Here is a 21,153-nt window from a genome sequence, read left to right on the forward strand (position 1 = left end):
CACTTATGTTGTTTTGGTCAAGTTAACACATGTGCATGACATCACAGTTATCACAAATTCGAGTTACGACGTTATCACATAGTTTGCGTTTTCAGGACCCGTCGTCATGTAAGGGAACAGCCAAACTGCATAATAAGTTTACAGCCGAAATCGATTACAGTCATGCTAATAGAAGAATAATGACTATGAAGGAGACATGATATGACATCTGTGAGTGATGCGTGTCAAACAACCAATCACACGCCTCGCTCTCTCTTCATCTCTTCACTTTGAGATCTTCATCGTTCATAACGTCGGCTCTCGCTCATTTCATTCAATCATTCTACTGGTTCTCTAAATGTAAATGTATCAACACAAAGTGCCGTTTAATTTCTGTGTCTGACACAAACTGGGCAGTAAGTCATCATCACAGTCAGGGTGTGTAGTCAAATCTTTAAATACTTCACTTATGACATAACAGACTAACATGTCAGTGCAAATGAAATCATGAGGAATAAAATCACCTCATATACTGTACCGTATATTCGGTTCCTCTCATAGACACATCACATCAAGTTCATGGCTATTATTAACTCATTATAATGATACTGTAGCATGGTGAAAACACTGACTGAATGTCTGTCGCCTCTAATGTCCCTGACTGGGATCCGTAGCGCAGCGCTGAGGTTCATCCGTATGCTGCTCGTGTCCCTCAGGTCTCATTAACACAGAGGAGAATTAAACACAATTAAACCCCTTTATATTGTCACCAGCCGGGTGCGTTTGTGGATACAAAAGCCATTTAAATGGTTTGAGTTTGTTTTTAAAGGGTTTATCGTGAAAATCCTCTCGTTGATCAAGAGAATATATTTTGCTATCTATGCCTGAATTAAATTAAAAACACACTAATAAAACTAGTTTAAAGGGAACATTTCACAATACTTTTTTAAGATGTAAAATAAACCTTTGGTGTCCCCAGAGTACACATGTGAAGTTTTAGCTCAAAATACAATTTGCCTCTTTGTAGGTGTGAGCAAATATTTTGGGTGTGCCCTTTTAAATGCAAATGAGGTAATGAAATGCAAACACTGATTAACATAATTGTGGTTTGTTGAAATTAAAACTCAATTGTGCTGTCAATTATTTTCTCTCTCTCTGGACTAAAGGCCAGTGCCGTGGTTGGATAGTGCAGATTAAGGGGTGGTATTATTATAATAAGATCCCCTTCTGACATCACAAGGGGAGACAAATTTCAATGACCTATTTTTTCACATGCTTGCAGAGGATGGTTTACCCAAACTAAGTTACTGGGTTGATCTTTTTCAAATCGACCCAATCATAGCACTTAAACATGGAAAAGGCTGATTTTCATGATATGTCCCCTTTAAACTGACTGTTTAGTTGCTGGTTAGCTGATCTCCAAACCTGAGCAGATGGCTTAGCTAGTCTGATGAGCTGCCTGATCAAACCAGATCAGCTAAACAATAAAAACCACTCTGGTGTCAAGTTAAGGGCTGTAAACCACATTATTAGCAATACATCTCAAGGTTGCATTAAAACACTGTTTCCACTTACCTTAAGAAACTTATAGAGAAGAAAAGTAAACCAGTTTGTTAGCATCTTCTCAGCTACTGACTCCGTCCTGAGGGGAAAACAGCAAAAAATCTATGTAAGGATTTATTTTAGAGAGAGCGAGAGAGCGAGAGAGAGAGAGAGAGAGATGTTTGAAGTGGTCTTGCATTTCCTAATTTTCAGTGCCCCAGAAGAAAACAGTGATTGTGATAACCAACATCTTGGGGTTGTTTCATTAAAGTCCCATTTGACATCAAAGCTGTGCAGTGAAATCATTCGGCCAGCGGCGCTGAACGCCGCTCAGGGAAAAAAACTTCAAAGAAGCCACGCGCTGATAATTCTGCATTAATAACAAAGCTGAGCGCAAAGCAAACCACTAATCTTCATTAAGAAAACGCCAATTAAACACATTCAGTATCTCGTGTCATTAAACAGAAAGCTGGCGTACAATAACAGCAAAGACCCTCAGAATGAAGCCAATTACTTTATTAGTGTTAATCTGCTCACGGCGCCAGAGAATTCACTGAAACATGTTTGTTTATATCATCTCTGTTCAATCCTTCAATCTCACTCGCAAGGTAAATAATAAAAGATTTACATGAAATAATAATAGTGTGAGATTTCTGACAGCTCGTGTGTGTTTGATCTTTAGATGAAGTGAAACACTGATGTCACCGATGACGAGAAACAAATTGGATTACATCTCATGCTCTGTTTACATCGCACAAAATAAGATTTTGAAGATTGACCGTACACACTTCTCTTTTGTAAGTGATAAAACTGAATCAGAAGATGAGTTAACCCCTGCTCATACATACCTACAAAATGATACTGTGTCATGTATTTTTCATCCTAATGGTGCTTTGACACCAGACACAAATGAAGTGTTTCATGCGCTAATGACGCAAATTTTACACGCGAATGACTTGAATGATGCAACTACCATGCGCAAATTTCTTAGGTAAATGACTCGACACAACTATCACGCGCGAATGACTTCACGCAACTATCACACACAAATGACTCCAAGCAACTATCACACGCAAATGACTTAACGCAACTATCATGCGCGGATGACACAAATTTCACAAGCGAATGGCTGAAAGACGCACATTTCATGCGCTTATGTCTAGAATGACACAAATTTTATGCGCTAGTGACGCAAATGATGCAACTACCATGCGCAAATGACACAAATTTCCTAGGTGAATGACTTGATGCAACTATCACACGCGAATGACTCGACACAACTATCATGCGCAAATAAGGCAAAATTCACACACGAATGACTCGTCGCAACTATCATGCGCAAATAAGGCAAAATTCACACGCGAATGGCTAGACGCAACTATCCCACATTAATGATTTGACACAACTATCACGCGCGAATGACTCGACGCAACTATCATGCGCGAATGACGCAAATTGCACACGCGAATGGCTCGAATGAAGCAAATTTCATGCGCTAATGGAGCAAATTTTACACACGAATGACACAACTATAATGCGCGAATGACGCAAATTTCACACGCAAATGGCTCGAATGACGCAACTATCTTGCGCGAATGACGCTAATTTTACAAGTGAATGACTCAAATGATGCAACTACCATGCGCAAATGACACAAATTTCCTAGGTGAATGACTTGACGCAACTATCACACACGAATGACTCGACACAACTATCATGCGCAAATAAGGCAAAATTCACACACGAATGACTCGTCGCAACTATCATGCGCAAATAAGGCAAAATTCACACGCGAATGGCTAGACGCAACTATCCCACATTAATGATTTGACACAACTATCACGCGCGAATGACTCGACGCAACTATCACGCGCGAATGACGCAAATTGCACACGCGAATGGCTCGAATGAAGCAAATTTCATGCGCTAATGGAGCAAATTTTACACACGAATGACACAACTATAATGCGCGAATGACGCAAATTTCACACGCAAATGGCTCGAATGACGCAACTATCTTGCGCGAATGACGCTAATTTTACAAGTGAATGACTCAAATGATGCAACTACCATGCGCAAATGACGCAAATTTCACACACAAATGACTTGACGCAACTATCCCACACGAGTGATTTGACACAACTATCACGCGCAAATGACTCGACCCAACTATCATGCACAAATGAGGCAAAATTCACACGCGAATGACTAGAATGACGCAAATTTCATGCGTTAATGACGCAAATTTTACACGCAAATGACTCGAATGATGCAACTACCATGCACGAATGACGCAAATTTCCGAGGTGAATGACTCGATGCAACTATCACACGCGAATGACTTGACGCAACTATCACACACGAATGACTCGACGCAACTATCACACACAAATGACTCGACGCAACTATCACACACAAATGACTCGACGCAACTATCATGCGCGAATGACGCTAATTTTACAAGTGAATGACTCAAATGATGCAACTACCATGCGCAAATGACGCAAATTTCACACACGAATGACTTGACGCAACTATCCCACACGAGTGATTTGACACAACTATCACGCGCAAATGACTCGACCCAACTATCATGCACAAATGAGGCAAAATTCACACGCGAATGACTAGAATGACGCAAATTTCATGCGTTAATGACGCAAATTTTACACGCAAATGACTCGAATGATGCAACTACCATGCACGAATGACGCAAATTTCCGAGGTGAATGACTCGATGCAACTATCACACGCGAATGACTTGACGCAACTATCACACACGAATGACTCGACGCAACTATCACACACAAATGACTCGACGCAACTATCACACACAAATGACTCGACGCAACTATCATGCGCGAATGACGCAAATTTCACACGCAAATGGCTCGAAGGACGCAACTATCTTGCGCAAATGATGCAAATTTCACATGTGAATGACTCGAATGCTGCAAATTTCACACGTGGATGACTCGACGCAACTAATCACACATAAATGAGTAGATGCAACTATCACATGCAAATGACGCAACGCAACTATCATGCGCAAATTATGCGTATTTCACACACGAATGGCTTGAATGATGCCAATTTTAAGCGTGAATTTTACATGCAAATGACGCAAGTTAACTCAAAATGTTCAAATACAAATAGCTCAATTTATTCATGATAAAGTCAGATTAGTGAATCAAAGTCTGTTTGTTGAGTTCTGGGCAGAGGCATCAGGAACGCTTTAAGAAATTTGGTAAAGTCCTGATTTGCCTTTTTTGTGATATTGCGTTGAGACTCAACACACCAACAGTCTCCATCAATCTCTCATCCCATTCTTCATGTCATTTGTTTAGCAGTATCTCACTATGAGCTTCATCTCTCATGCTTTCTCTCCACAGGGGGATGTACTGTATGTGTATGCACTCAGGTGTGTAATATCACCTGACAGAAAGACCAATGCGAAACAGCCATGAAAGGCCAAATTGAGAATATAGAAAAAAACTATTTTTACATTTCTTGGTACTTGCCTATGCAAAATCTGTTGCCATACTTGAAGCACAAGCATTTATTCACTACAGTTTAGTTTATACATCACTAAAGATCTCATTATAGTTGTGCGTAGGTCCTATGACGTGGCTACACGTTGGTTTTCATATATACGTCTGCGTCATCGTCGATGAGCAATTACACATGCACACCACTAGTAGGCAGATATCCACGCGTGTATAAGAACCAGTAAGAGATGCTGAACCTTAACACCTTTCAGTCTCATTACTGTCAAAGATTATAAAAACCACAGCGAACGCACCGTCTGAGCAGGAGTTTGGGGTGGTTCTTGCTCTCCAGGTTCTTTTCGATGAGGTCAGATAGGAGCTGTTTGAGAACACCGGTGGCGTACTCCATCTCCCCCTGCAGGGCGCTCATGATGAGAGACGCCACGTTCCCGCGGTCCCGCATGGAAAACGAGCGCTGAGCCTCCAGTGTCCGGATAAACGTCAGCAGAAAGTGTTTCTTATTCAAAAGCTGACCGAACAGAGTCAAAGCTTTCTCAACATTAGCTGGAACCTGAGAAAGATACAGACAAGATAGGTTGAGAGAAAGAGAGAGAGACTTATAAAATCATTTAAATATTTGCCAGCTTGGATGCGATATCACTGCGGTTAACACAGGGTTCCCACACCTTAGTTAACTTCAAATTCAAGGACCTTTCAAGGACTTTCCAGGTCCAATAACCTCAAATTCAAGGACTAAATGTGGGGACACATTTCAAGTGAGAGCAAGGTTACATCGTGTTACCTTTTAAGATACAATGTTACAGTTCCCTTTTGAGGGAACTCGCGCTGCGTCACTGCGGTGACACTTTGGGGACGCATCCAGGGGTAAGTGCGTCTGAATGTGTATATCAAATTCAACCAATGGTGAGGCTTAACAACAAAGACAGGGTGACGCGGGAGCCAGGAAGTATATCGCTATCTGAAATATTGACAAAGACGGCGTTACATGGACGCAGGAAGTATGGCAAGGGAGAGGCAGCGTCCCGTTCCCTTCTCAGCGAACAACAGTTACATACGTAACCCGAGACGTTTTTATGTGTCAAACACAACTATGCAAAAAAACATTTTGGTATGAATCAACATTCACATACAGAAGATATAAGCATTTAGGGTGAACAGTTTAGCACGTGTGCTTAAAGTCTAGAATTTTATGATATTATCCTACACTACACAGGGAATATATGGATTTTTTCCATAAAACTTCTTGCATAAAATAGATTCAAGCACTTTCAATGACCTGTATCTATGTATATATTTTCAAAAACTTCCCAGAGCCTTGAATTTTTCCCCAAATTCACAAACTTTCAAGGACCCGTGGGAACCCTGTTAACAGATACTCGACTAATAACTTTGACTTGAATTTGGCTAGTGACCAGCATGACTCATTCTAGCATATCAGTTTAATTGGATTTCAATTAACCAAAAACAGATTTAACTCTTTTCAAAACACTTTGCTGCCAATGACGATTTTTTTACGGCAATCCATATTTCCGCTATTATCCACCAGGTGGTGCTCTTACCCAACTTATAATACACTGAAGCATCCACTGATCCAAGACCAGTAAAAAATCTGTGTATGTTTTGATCATCGCTCTGAATCTGATCTCTAACAAAATTCCTATCACATGCATTTTAAAAATGTTGTGTGTACCTCCATCTCCTTCAGCACAGGATGATCCTCTATTCCAGGGAAAAGGACTCTCATTGCGTACGTACGATAATCCAGGAATGGAATACCAGCTCCATCCAGATCCTGAGTCAACTCATGGATATCAGTCTGGAGCTCGGCAAATGCTGGAGAAAAGAGACACAGACAAAGAGAGAGGTGATTAATCGAGGTGTCGTTTCCACAGGTTTGACTACAGACATAAAGGCTGGTCTACATAGCTGCTTAGAAGAAATCATATCATATAATGAGCTAAACTTATAGTTAACTAGTTTTATGCTTTGGGATGAGAACATCAAAAATCAATGAGACCACAATAGTTTTGTGTCCAATAAAGATTGCAGGATTCTTGGCCTTTTTATGAGAAATATCAGGAATATTCTTCACCGCTCTCCTTTTCAAACGTCTCCTCTAATATCATGAAGCGTCTGCTTCGGCCGCCGCTCACCTAATCAATTTGGATGTTGTGGTTATTTATCGGCACGCTTTATTCTTTCTGGATTACGTTTTATCATCTATCCGTGATGTGTCACTCGCACCTCGTGCGATCCATCTCTCTTATCCTCTCTATTCCGGCACTCATTCCTCTCTGTGTCTAAAGACAGACAAGGTCGTCACCTCGAGCTCGACTGAGACAGATAATGGGCGGCACGTCCCTCGCCCTTGTGACCGCAGGAATGAGACGACGTTCGGTGCATGTGTACGTGTGATAAACGATGTTTGAATCGTGACTGGTGAGGAGTAGAAACCAAAACAAAGACAATCAGAGACTAAACCAGAGATTTTCATAGTTGATTGTTCAGAAAACGCATTCGTTTATTGCAGCACCCTCTCTTCTCAATGAGTCTCAAGTGTTTTGTTATATCTCCCGTCTTTCCCTTTGGAAATGCTTAGTGTACTTTGATTGGTCAAGCTGGCTCAGTCTGTCATGATTGGTTGCTTAGAACATGTTTCTCGCCCCTTACCATAACAGCGAGTCTGAAGAAAAACCACAAATGAAATAGTACACAAACAAAAGTTTTACCTTCTTTACACTCCAGGGCGACTCTTGACTCCAGGTTGTGCATCTGTAACTGCAGGCGCTTCAGCGTGCGGTCAGCATCACGTGACTTTCGCTTGTAAGCGATGAGGATGATGATGATGACCAGGAGAAGAAGACCACCTCCTCCCCCGATGCCAATGATAGCGGGAAGCGTCAGCAGACTGTCGGAGTAAATCTGAAGAGTACCAGGAGAATACCGAAACCCTCCGGCAAGCACCTACACAACACACACACGCACACATTTTGTGTTCATAATTACTGAAAATACAATATTTCATCTCTTAGCAGACCATTACAATAAAAATTAATCACACAATTCCTTGCTGACAAAAGCAAATAAGTAAAATTGCACCTGGCAGCATTTTTTTAATAGACAATGCTTAATATAAAACTTAAAAAGCATTCAAGGAGGTTTACAGGTATATAAAGTACAGTCCCTCCAGGATTTCGCAATTTATTTTTGTGTTTTTTGCGTTCAAAATGACGGGTGTAATTTCAAGAGATTTGCGCAATAAATTGCGTTTTTTTTTCTCTCTAATTATGATACCAATCCTTGTCTATTTTAAATTATTATTATTAAGTAGTAATTAAACAGTTAAGTTAACAGTCAGTGATATAATAAGAACAGAGAAACAAAATGAAAATATAACAAATAAATACAACATCAAGATACAGATACACCGTTTATTTTTTATTAACAGACAGCTGTCACACAGTGGTTTTAAAAACTGGGTCGCCAGGATGATTTAAGGAAAATTGTATTAAAATAATTAACCACTTGAGCCACATAAATGTTTGATATTATAAAAGAACATATGAATCCATCCTTATTGCCAACACTGACTGTGTGTTTATACCAAACACAAAAAAGCAAAAAAAAAAACATGCTTTTCGCAGTTGGACGCTTCAACATTTTGAGTTTACTCGCGACATTCCCGCATAAAATTCTGACACAAATACGCTCAATTTGCGAGCTTTAGCTAATATGTATAGATAGCTCAAATTGAGAAAAAAACGTTTTTTTTACAAACCTGATTGTCCGACCTCCTCACTCACTTTCTTTCAAGCAAGATTTTTTATTCCTGTTTCTATAAAAGTATGAAGATTGTCGTACAGCTCCGAATGTCCACATACAGTGACAATGATTTTGTCCTCCCTTGTTGTTTCATATTTCTGCCTCCACTCGCTACGTCGTAATCACGTCACTACTGGAGCAAGCTCCTGATTGGTTAATAGTTCCAAATGCCCAAAACGCTCAATTCACGCCACATTATTTGCACTGCCTTATTCGTGCGATGTCTATCGTGTCTTTGCATTGACTTAAAATGTAAATCACTGGTGCTTAACGCTTCATTCGCGTTTGTTATGTATGCACCATGAAAGATGTGTCATGTAATCTTTCTTATTTTTAGGGTCGCTCTTTAAAAAATGACTGACCTAGTCCAAGTCCAAAACTATCTTTTCCTTTACTTTGTGTGTTATTATTACTGTATGCGTGTATGTAACTGTTCAAGTGCAAAGCCTGAAATGGGATCAGTTTGGTCCTCACACGCTGATAGGCGGCATGCGCACATGTTTGCAAACGCAGAGATGAGATGATAGGGGACAGATGCCTTTCCTTTGTGTCCCAAGTTCCCGACAACTTAATATAAGGACTACAAAACATGAAATTGAAATGCATTATAACATTGCTTTACACGTTTATTTTGGCAGGTTTCACACAGGCCTTTCACGCAGGTACCCTCATGAAAATAATGCATTGTACTAGCTTACATTAAACAATTTTAGTCAAGAGATTGACGGTTAATTGTGGGGCTGCATACTGGAGAGAAAATGTGCGTTAGTAAAATAAAGCCAGAAATATTGACCAAGTTGTCTACTTTGTATCATGACAGAATATTAGATCATTTTATTAAAAAAATGATGAGACCTTTTTAGTGTTTGCAATTATTTTGCAATGAAATAAGTTATGCAGGATAAAGCAACGTTTTGTATATTTTTCGTTGTGTGATCTCAGAATTGCAAAAACTGGATGGACTTATATAGAGTGAAAAACGTGAGCGTGATAGAGAAGCAAAGCCAGATGACTCTTTCTCTCTTTGAGTTTATATATAGGTCAGAAGATATAGGTCAAAGACAAACATGTGGGTCTCTGGGTCTCCGAGCATCAGTCTCTCTCTCTCTCTCTCTCTCTCTCTCTGTATTAAAGAAAATGAGGGCAGATCGCTTGGGAAACACACACGAGTTACATACATAATATAAACTCGTGTAATAATATAAGAAAAGCTATTTAGAGATGTAAATACAGAACTGATTGTCAGACGATGTAAATAAATCCACCGAACCCTGGAGAAAGCGAACAGAAACTCAGTAACATGATGCTGAGAAACACAAGAGAGACACAGATGAGATCAGATGATAGTCGTGGGAAAGAGGAGCATTGAAAAGACTTACGGTGACTTTATGCTGGCCGGTGAGATTGGGCCACTCGCACACCAGTTGTGTGTCAGAGACGGTCAACACACAGGGTTTGTCACCGATCAGAACCGTGTAGTTTAACCTGTAGTTACCAGCAGCTGAAGGAATCAGATTCTTCCCCTGAAACACACAAACACACACAGACGTGTTTTATTTCTTCAGCTTTTACCTATCCATTTATGACGACATACGATGTGTGTTTGCTCTGGTATACACCACCAGATTTCTTACAGTAAATCTCTGTCTGCCCAAGGGCCTTATGGAAAAATTTCTCTAATGTTTGCATGTTTCATTTAGAGAAGCGTGTTACCGGAGGGATTCATTTAACACGTAGATGAAACTCATCTCATGTCCCAGAGCAAGAAAACTAAACAGATAAGCTGATGCATGCATGTTTATAAACATTTTATGACAAAAATCACCTGACAGTAAAGTAAAGGACAGAGTACAGTTACAAAAAACAACACACATGAGAACGGACATTTGCATAACTAGATTATTTGCACTCGTTGAAGGAAACAGAATTATACTTGGTTAAAGTTTAAAGCAACACTATGTAGTTTTTTTACCTTTAAATAATGTCTCTAAAATTATTTCAGTGATAGAACAACTTTTAACTGGACAAATTGTATTGTTGCTGCAACCTAACCAGCCTCCTAGCTGCTACAAGCACACTCTGAAAGTGGCGGTGGAGGGTAGGAAACACAGCCCCGCCCCTCCCCCTGCCTGCAGAAGAGTGTCTGATACCAGGCACTGTTGCGCTTTTCAACCACATGGGGGAGCTGTAAGGCATTTTTACATGGAAACTACATAGTGTTGCTTTAAAGGACAATTTACACCTGAAACTGGATAATTTTTTATTCTGTTTGGTTGTTTATTTGGGGTTCTGAAAATGCAATCTTTTAAAGACTGGTTTAAAATTGTGAGTTTTTGATAATGACGCTGTGTCGTTTCTGTGTAAACTACATAAAAGTGAATCTGTGATAGCGGTGACGTCGTGTGCATTTGTTTGTTCAGTCTATTGGCATAAACGAGTAGAATTAAAACTACAATGGCGGCCTATACTGTAGTTTGTGATTCTCAAAATGCTTTGTCATTTATTAATAACACTTAATAAAATAATAATTAATAAATTATTTGTTGTTTTTTATTAATGCTTTTCCAATTTTTTTTTAACAAAATGTATAGTCCAAGGTCACTTTCCTTACAAGAATTAACCATGGTTTTATTACAGTAAACAAAACCATGGTTACTGTAGTAAAACCATGGTTATCACAAAATAACCATGGATTTGCTAATAGTAATCAATACATCAAAAAATGTACACTTTTACCACAAAAAAACATGGTTAATTTTCGTAAGGGTTGTAGTATTAAATCTACCTCGTCCTCCATATAAACAAAACTGATTAATGCTTTCTTCATCTGGACTGTTTGAATTTATCACTCTGTTTATGTGCCTGGCACACATAATACAGCATTTATTATCGTTTTTGCAGATCCGTGAAAATGCAAATCTTTTTGTCAGCATTGTTGTGTGTATGTGAAATATTTTAAAAAAGCAAAGTAAAAACATTTATATTTTTTACTACATTGTTGTTGTGTAAACGTAGCCTCTTGCGTAATTGAGATGCTGCATTAGAATCAACACAACAATAACACAACACCACGTGTGCAGTATAAAGACATACATGAAGTTATGTCATTAGAAGAAATCAGTGGCTGCGTTTTCATTAAAGATTTGCACAAAACGTTAGTGTTATTTTCTAAATGTCAACCAAAACTATTGCGAAATGACGGATTTCCTATTAAACAATGTTAACCAATGCAACTAAAACGTAATTTTGGAAGTCATTCCAAAAACCATGGGGAAGGGTGTGCTCGACTTCGTACAGCGATGCGCAGACCGACATGCGGATGACATTAAAATATTGCGACTAAAAACCATACATAGCATTTGACTCCAAGTCGAACACACTTCTTCTAACCAAACATATCGCAGCATATTTAAAAACCAATCATGTTCATTTTTACGCACATCAGGTGACTTGTAAATGTGGAAAAACTCCAATGTTTCCATAGCAGTTTTGCGATATATATTTTTTTAATTGCATAAAAATGAGCGTAAAATGTTTTTGTGATATATAAGAGTTTATTTGAAATAGCCGTGTTTCATTATATAACATTTTCAATTCTCTATTTCAATTTGTGCAATTATAACGATAATGGAAACGCAGCTAGTGTGCATTATCACAAAGATTGCTTGTGTTTAGTTTTTCAGTGAATGTCAATGGATGTTTATCAAACAATAATGTTCAATTTTCTTTTTTATCTTACATTTCTAAGGTATAAATTAAATATATAGTACAATTATTCCTGTAGCTCAATTGCGCAAAATGTCATGCGTTTGATTCCTAGTGAACACACAAACTGTAAAATTGCTTCGGATGAAACCATCTGCCAAATGCATGAATGTAAGTAGACGGAAACTATAAACGAGTATTATTTTAATTAAGTCGGATTAAGCTGTTAAGGACTAATTAAATGCAGATAAATTGTCAAAAAGTAAATCAAGCTTTGAGCAATATATGAAAACAGTGACATGCTTTGCTCCGACTCTTATTATACTACACATCATATTTATTTCCTCACACTTCTCACCTTCAGTATCAGTGGAGATCCAGGTTTAAGCTCCAGCGTGGACGGGCTGAAGGACTCGAACACAGGGTCGGGATAGAAACTGAAGCTCTCATTAACCACCATCAGCGACTGAACGCTATCCATGATAAATCCGATCTCATCCGGACCGATTCCCACCTCTGAGAAACCTCTCTCTGATCCGGCCACAGACGGGACCAGGCAGACCATCACGGTGTTGTTCACTACAGTACAGTTCTGTAACAGAGATTTAAACATCACGCTGAACAATTACACTTGAAAACAATGAAAACAAAGAGACCTCTGACACTGACAGCGAGAGAGAAAGAGATGTTCAGGTGAGCAGGGTGAAGGTGGAGAAAAGGTTACACAGACCCTGCGGGAGTTTTTCACGGCTTTATAGAGATGTTTTATGGTCTAGATGCTGTCGCCCGTTGACATTTTAAAGGTTAAACTGAGAAAAGGTGAGCACGTATACACACAGAAAAACATACACAGGTGTGCGGATGTATCATTAAAACACAACTGGACCACTGAAGATTTGTGCCACTCTTTCTTCTAATGCATTTATGAAGTAATAAGCGATTTATCATTTATTATGTGTTTGAAATCTTAAAGATAAAGATCAAAATAGTCGCTGTAAACCTGCGTGCTGTTATTCCTTACATCACTAAAACATATCGACAGATCATAAATGGCCTGAATGAATCGCTATCAAATGCATGCATGAAAACTTCACATTATTAAAATAAAAGCACTGAATGATGTTGAGGAAATAATGACAGTATTTTATATCGACTAAAGTTTTTTTTTAAAGAGAGAAGGAAGTGAATCAGCATTGTTGAATCTGACAATAAAAGACTTACGTTGACCGATTCAACGCTGCCGTATTTGGCTCTCATCTTCGGCTCTCTGACGGTGGCGAGATTTGTACCGATGACCGTCATCAGGGTTCCACCACTAAGAGATGGAAAATAAACGTTTTTAAAAATCCAGCAGATGCTCATCTGTTTCTCTTCATGTAAACCTCATCTATTCAAGATACAGAGAAAGGGTTAAACTAATCCATCCGTCCACTGACCTGGCGATGCTCCAGTCAGGATCCATCTTCAGTACCGTGGGATCATCCGTGTAGTTGAACTTTACCTCTGGGTTTCTCAGTTCGGCTGCGTTTATATCCACCATCACCGGGGTCCCGCCAGGACCCAAACCCGCCGGGGTCACGCACACAATCTCACGAGCGCTTCGTCTGAAGAACAAAAATCTCTTTTAACAACATTTGTTATGACATCACAACCATGAGCTAATTTACATATCAATATATATTTAGTATTCAGCAACACACTGTAGCCCAAGTATGAAAGTATGGACCGGCAGCCATAGAAAAACATCATAGACATCTTAAATGTAATCTAGCGGAGACTGTAGAGATATTTTATTCACCAAACCAAATACTGGCTGACTAGCAGGTCAGCTTGACCAATAATAAATGTTTTTCTATGAAAATACATTAATTACTTTCAGTTTAAATTCATAATTTTTTATTAACTCTTTCCCCGCCATTGACGAGTTATCTTGTCAATCTGCAATACCACTATTATCCACAAGGTGGTGCACTTCCACAACCTAAAAAACCCGGAAGTATCAGCTGTATGTCCGTGTAAGTTTTGAGGATCGCTCTGCATCTGATCTCTATCAAAAAAAAAATTTTCTCAGCTTTCTGCTCAAAATGTCGTGTTTTTGAAAAAACCTACCCATATTTGAGATGTGATAAAAAGAGAACTAATCAAGGTAGGATGAAACTTTTTTTTGAAAGCAGAGGATCTGTTCTTTCATTTAATATATTGTATGTTAATATATTTTAAGAAGAGCATTTTCTGGGGAGGCATTAAACTTTTGTGAAAATCATGACAAATGCTGGCGGGGAAAGAGTTAACATCTTATATCTTACATGGGGCTTAACATGTTGAAACCCCCAAAAAACTTAAACAATTAATATTTTGCAATAAATATATTGCATATATGCCGGCATGTCGATAACCTCGTCTCACTGGTTCTTGCCTGTCTCACGCATAATGAAACTCGCATGACAACTAGTCACAAGACATGCAAGAACCAAATTATCAATGAGATTCAATGTTATCAATGTGCCACCATATTTCATGTGCTATGCTCATGGTGTTTCTATTGATACATGTAGGGTGTGATTTGCTGGTTTTTATCCCTGTCTCTGATGAATTATTTTTCATCCCTGGCGAGGACAAAATTTATCCGCTCATGATTAATATTCATCAAACGGCCATATAAACGGCCTAAAATAAAGATAATTTAATATAAGTAAAAACGCTGCCACACAATAGGGCAAACAACAGTAAAATCAGGAATGGATTATGAAAATATGTGATTTCCTATCACCGCAATGATTGGACATCTCTCTAAAAAACACAAGGGGGAGCTGCAGTGTATAAATGAGAAATTATCAGATTACTTTTAAATATGCGTTATGTGTATTAATATTTAATGTAAATAATCACAACAATGTGTGAAAATTATTTCATAAACAAACAAAAAAATTAAATGTCAAAGCAATAAAACAGGCAATTAATTGTAATAATCGTCACAATTTATTAGACAATTAACCGTCAGCCAAATTTCATAACTGTGACAGCCCTATGTGTAATGATCCTTTTTTAATCCATGCCGAATTTTCCAAATGTCACCAAGTACCAATAGTCTATTTCAGCGTGAAAACAGCCAAATAATAAATAAAAAGGCTTCCAAGCAGCATATCATCGTATTTTACAGCATAAACTACCATCGTTGGGATTGAGGGGAACTCCCAGGATGACAAAGGAAAGCAAAAAAGAAGTCAAAACTATTTTTTTAGTCTGATGTCTTGTCCAAGTAGGCATATATAGCCTATTTATTGATATTATATGATTTTTTCACAAATCGCACCCTAAATAAGCTCAAAATATTCCCAGACAGCAGACGACTCCGAGCCGGATCCGTGCCAAAGTCATCAGCTACGGTGCGGATCCGGCCTGGAGTCATCTGCTGTCTGGGTTATTTGTTTTCTCTCACAAGCTTATTATTCACTTTCTTATGAGAAGATAACATGACAACATTGTAATATAAATGTATTTGTCTTTGCTAAAGTGAAGAAAGTAAATCATACATTTGAGATTGCATAAATTGTGAGATTTTTATATTTGTGTAAACTATTTCTTTTAATATCAGAATAAGGCGACAGCACAGATCTTTGTCCTGACAGTGATGGAGTTCAAACGCTGTATAACAGTAAGCTTGTGTCAGGTTGTTGACTGACACGCACAGAGATCACTAAAGAGCGACTGCTTTGATCATGAACGACACGAACAGAGATGAGATCCAGTCTACAGATATGTCCAGACGTGCGTGTGCGTGTCCGCCGCGTGTATGTGTGAAATTCTGTCCTTCAACACGTCTCGTGTTACCATGGTAACCGTGTTCACAACATGCAGTGAAGAAACCTGCTGAGATCTGGACGTATTTTGACAAGACTGTCGTCACGAGTGAAGAGCGACGGCCTCAACCGACACCGCACGTATCAATCGTGATTTAACCGTGACTGACAGACAGACACGTATCTTTCATTTTAATATACTTGAGATTTGTGAAACTGCTTTATAATGTAATAAGATATAATAAGATCTAATATTATCCACGAGACAATAACAACATCAGAGTATTGAAGCCCTCTTTATAATTACTGTAATGAAAAACATCCAGTTTATGCCACCTATGAGAATAATTAGGTAAAAAACCTCGAAAGTAAAACATCTGGATGCATTACAGTAATGGGAATTCGGGGAGAAATTGAGCTTAACGGTCATAAACATAACATCATAATGGAAAAAAATTGGCTTTATATACTTTATGCAAAATAACATTTGTCTTTGAATGTTAGGGTACATGAGATTAGGATATGAGATTAGATTCACTCGTATATAACTGCATTGATGCATGCAATGGTGGTCATAAGCCTTAGTTTGCACACGCGTCAAGTATCCTCTAAAAAATTTCCAACATGACCGCATATTAGTTACCCATTATTCACCCATCATCCCTGGTGGATGTGTCGCCACAAATAAGTCCAAGGGAAAGTATTTAATAATGATGAAAGTGTTGAATCATGATGAAGGTGTGATCATTACCTCTCAAAGCGGCAGGTGTTGAGTCCGATCTTGATGGAGACGCCGCTGCCCGCGTTCAGATGACTGCCGTGGATGGTGATTCGGGTACCTCCGGATATTGGGCCGTATGAGGGAACCACACGTGTGAAGTATGGAGACTGCACAGACACGACAGACATCATTAAATCTTCAACACAAACTCTCTAGTAGACTTAATTTAGGAGTGACACATGACCCGGGCGTAACTCACCACAAATGTAAAGGCTTTAGGAGACACGGCCCGATACTCGGGTAGACAATCCCTGACACACACCTCAACCTGAGCCTCCTGAACCCGATAACCTGTGGCATCAGCCAGACGACACACGATCCTGAGAGAGAGAGAGAGACAGAAAGGTTTGGCTTTGGCCGCTGGCACTCAAATAAAAATCTGTCAAATGAAAATCTGTTTCAACACCGATCGAGTGTCTGAACATGAAATGACAAACAGGTTAATGCTTCACCACAGGCAGGTGTGTGTCTGCGGTTATTAATGGAACGGACACTCAACCTTCCCATCATGCCCTGGGGCGGACACACCACTGCCTGTAGTACGATATTAACTGTCCTGTCCTGCTTCAGCGGTGTCCAGGGTTTTTATGGTTCACATAAAAGCTAATATGGCAATCATTTTGTGAATAGTTGTTTGTGGAAAAACGAAAACTGTTGCTGTTCATTTACTGTCAATGTGAACGGCTACGATCTATTAATAAACCGTGAAGTCACTGACACGCTGCCAAAGTGTTTTAGCACCAGGAATGAAAATGATCTAAAAACAAGCATTAGAAAGTGTTCAAGTTTGCAGAAAGCTTAAAGTGTGCATGTAAAAAAACAATTTATGGTTTCTCAAAAGAGCATCCCGAAATGTGATTAGCTGGCTTCGCACGATTTCCACAGGAGTCTTGTTTGGAAATAAAGTTGGGTTCAGGACGCTACAATGAGCACTACTGAAGAAAAACAGATTTGATTTTATAAAGTTTGTGCCATTAATCTTAGCCTTCATTTATTAAGCGTTTTCAGAGGGGCACTTTTCGGTGTTTATGTGTATTTGTTGTAAACTTTTTTGGTAACACTTTACTTGAAAGGGTGTTCATAAGACTGACATGACACCTTCATAATCATGACATAGCAAAATAATTATCAAATTTAACAAACTACCTAACTTTATGGGTTAACATTACATTAAACTGTCATTTAAATATCATTAAGTGTTATACTATGTCAAATAATTTTAAATAACTTAAAGACCAGACACATCAAAAGATTATACTTAACATTATGTATGTGCACAATAAATATAAAACTGACAACTAACAGAACTTGTTCTTCCTCACACAAAAAAAAAAAAACCTAATAAAACATTTAATCAATTTAATTATGGACCCAACGCTGCATGGCTTAACCCATTATTCTACTGTTTTCATTTAATTTTTGGTGAATCGTTCTCCAAATGCAATAAAATATAATGTTATCAATTTTTATTATTATTAATATTATTGAATGATTGATTTTATTTGTTAAACACATAGAGGAAACTTAAAAAAAAACATTATAAACTGAAGAATATTCATGATTCTGTTACAAAACTATCTGTCAGAGTATTAACACTTAATTACATTTAAATGACAAATAATATTTGTACCACTGTAGTTGAGGTCAAGAAAAATATTCATGATGCTGTTATAAAACTATCTGACAAAGTATTAACACTTAATGACATTTAAAGACAAATTTAATTTGTATCACTGGTAAAAAGTGGTCAGTTATGTTGTCTTGGTAATGTCAAGCTATTATAACAAGCTATGATGTATTTGGTTGATGTCAAGTTTTCACAACAATGACATCTCATCTTTGCATACAAAATGACATAATTGAACGAATGAGAGTAAACATGCATAAAATCACCTTCATGTTCATAGCACGTCATGTCATCATTATGAATGTGTCATGTCACTCTTATGAACATTCCTTCAAGTAAAGTGTTACCAACTATTTTTATTTAACCATAACCCCAACGCACCAAGACAGATGTCTGAATAAAAAGATTAAATATGGATTACAAGCCTGTTTCTGGACAGAATTAATGTGTTTTAAGTATAGACTTTATAAAAAAATGTATGTAGTGTCCGTGTCATTACCTGTACACTGCAAAAAATGACTTTTTTACTCAGTATTTTTGTCTTGTTTTTCAGTACAAATATAAAAAATTCTTAAATCAAGATGCTTTTCTTGAGGAGCAAAATTACCTAAGAAAATAGGTCTAGTTTTAGACCAAAAATATATAATTTATTGAATTTGTGCTTAAAATAAGCCAAAATATCTGCCAATAGGGAGAGAAAAAAATCTTGAAATAAGTTAACTTTTTTCTTAAACACCTAATTCAAGAAAAAATGTATCTTCCCATTGGCAGATATTTTTGCTTGTTTTAAGCACACATTCACTTAAATGTAACCTTTTCTTTAAAAAATAGACTTTTTTTCATTTTGCTAATCAAGAAAATACATCTTGATTTAAGAAATTTTAGATATTTGTACTGAAAGCAAGACAAAAATACTAATTAAAGTCATTTTTTGCAGTGTAGGTCCATTTTTGAATTCCAGAGTTGGCAGAGTCCGCTGTCGCCATCTTGGCAGCATGTCACTCGCGGATGACCAAAAATGGGCAAAGAGGCGGAGCATGGGTGGAGCTGAAGTCTAGTCTAGTTTAGTCTGTCTAGTTTGATGGTAGTGACAGCAGTGGCAGTTCATCCGTCACTGGCCACGCCCTTAATTATGCAATACTTTAAGACTTAATATAATTTAAACGGCTGTAAACAAATGTATTACTGCTGTTTATTGGGGGGGGGGGGGGTCTATGGGATTGACTCCCTTTTGGAGCCTGTCTCTAGTGGCCAGTTGAAGAATTGCAGTTTAAGTAAATTCTGTGTTGGCTTTACAATAGGTTGCACCTTGGTAAAAATAAGTAGATGAATTTTGTAACAAACACTCACTGTTCAGCGCTGATGTATTCCTCCTCGATGGGCTGACAGGACACTTTTCCAATCCGAACGCCGTTCTGGATGTCTTTGAACTGAAGGCCCAGATTTTCTCCGGTGATGGTGAGTCTGGTCCCACCCTGTCGTGGTCCTGTTTCAGGAGACAACTGGACCAAAAAACAAAAGCACAAATACATTTTTGAATGTGTGTCTTAGTACAAACACGTTATACTTCTACAACAAACAACACAATGATAAAATGGTCTCGCAGGTTTAGGAGTCTAACCGTACCCTGGTGACCGTACACTTTCAATTCACGGAGAAAATAATTGTCAACATTCGGCAAAACATCTCCCGTGCTCTATGGAAATAAAGTCATGCTGGCTTCAAACAACAGAAAGGCGTGAGAATAATGACAGGGGTTTCATTTAACCCTCGAAAACGGCAGTCAAAACACAAACAGCACAATCACTCGCTTTTCAAACTGAGAGAGAATACAGAATACGAGTAATTGGTTTCCGAGGGACCGTCTTCATTTGACATTCACACATTTCTACAGATAGATAAAAATTGAAAACCAGAGCCTGTGTGAAGACAAAGCATAAGAAAGATGGGAAGAGACAGAGAAAGAAAGAAAGAGAGAGAGAAAATAGGTGTACATCTTCTCAACAGATGGCTTTCAAAGCACCCACAGTGAGCTAATAATCCATGTGATAAATTCATTCTTTCCCAAATTAAATTAACACCTAATCTAATAAAACGACAGCAGCGCTGGAGAGAGAGAGAGAGACAGAGAGAAAGATGGACAGATCGCAGGATGAGAACAAAGGAGAACTTTAATTAACATGAGATGTAATTTTAGTAACTGGATGATCTAAAACTTTTATTCAATTGCTAGGGCAGAATTTGGCAATCCTCTTAATGCAGAGAGAAGATCATTTTCATAACAGATCTGTCTGTGCTGTTTGATTCATCGAGTTTATGTGAAATCTGAAGACTGTTAGACATTAAAGATCTGCACCCAGGTCCATCTAAAATGATGATATGGAGTTT

General features: G+C 38.3%; 1 protein-coding gene across 1 annotated transcript in view; it reads right to left on the reverse strand.

Annotated features, from left to right (window-relative positions):
- plxna1b (plexin A1b) overlaps positions 1-21,153 on the reverse strand; it is a 108,730-nt gene that overhangs the window by 9,351 nt on the left and 78,226 nt on the right. Inside the window, exons 13-23 of the mRNA XM_065293889.1 lie at positions 20,116-20,267; positions 17,338-17,458; positions 17,109-17,245; positions 13,994-14,161; positions 13,779-13,872; positions 12,916-13,149; positions 10,232-10,375; positions 7,760-7,994; positions 6,721-6,863; positions 5,324-5,580; positions 1,555-1,621 (exon numbers count right to left, since the gene is read on the reverse strand). Of these exons, the coding sequence (XP_065149961.1) occupies positions 1,555-1,621; positions 5,324-5,580; positions 6,721-6,863; positions 7,760-7,994; positions 10,232-10,375; positions 12,916-13,149; positions 13,779-13,872; positions 13,994-14,161; positions 17,109-17,245; positions 17,338-17,458; positions 20,116-20,267 (1,752 nt within the window). The remainder of the gene's footprint in view (positions 1-1,554; positions 1,622-5,323; positions 5,581-6,720; positions 6,864-7,759; positions 7,995-10,231; positions 10,376-12,915; positions 13,150-13,778; positions 13,873-13,993; positions 14,162-17,108; positions 17,246-17,337; positions 17,459-20,115; positions 20,268-21,153) is intronic.

The sequence above is a fragment of the Paramisgurnus dabryanus genome, chromosome 7 (genome assembly GCF_030506205.2).
Source record: "Paramisgurnus dabryanus chromosome 7, PD_genome_1.1, whole genome shotgun sequence".
In the NCBI taxonomy this organism is placed as follows: Eukaryota; Metazoa; Chordata; class Actinopteri; order Cypriniformes; family Cobitidae; genus Paramisgurnus; species Paramisgurnus dabryanus.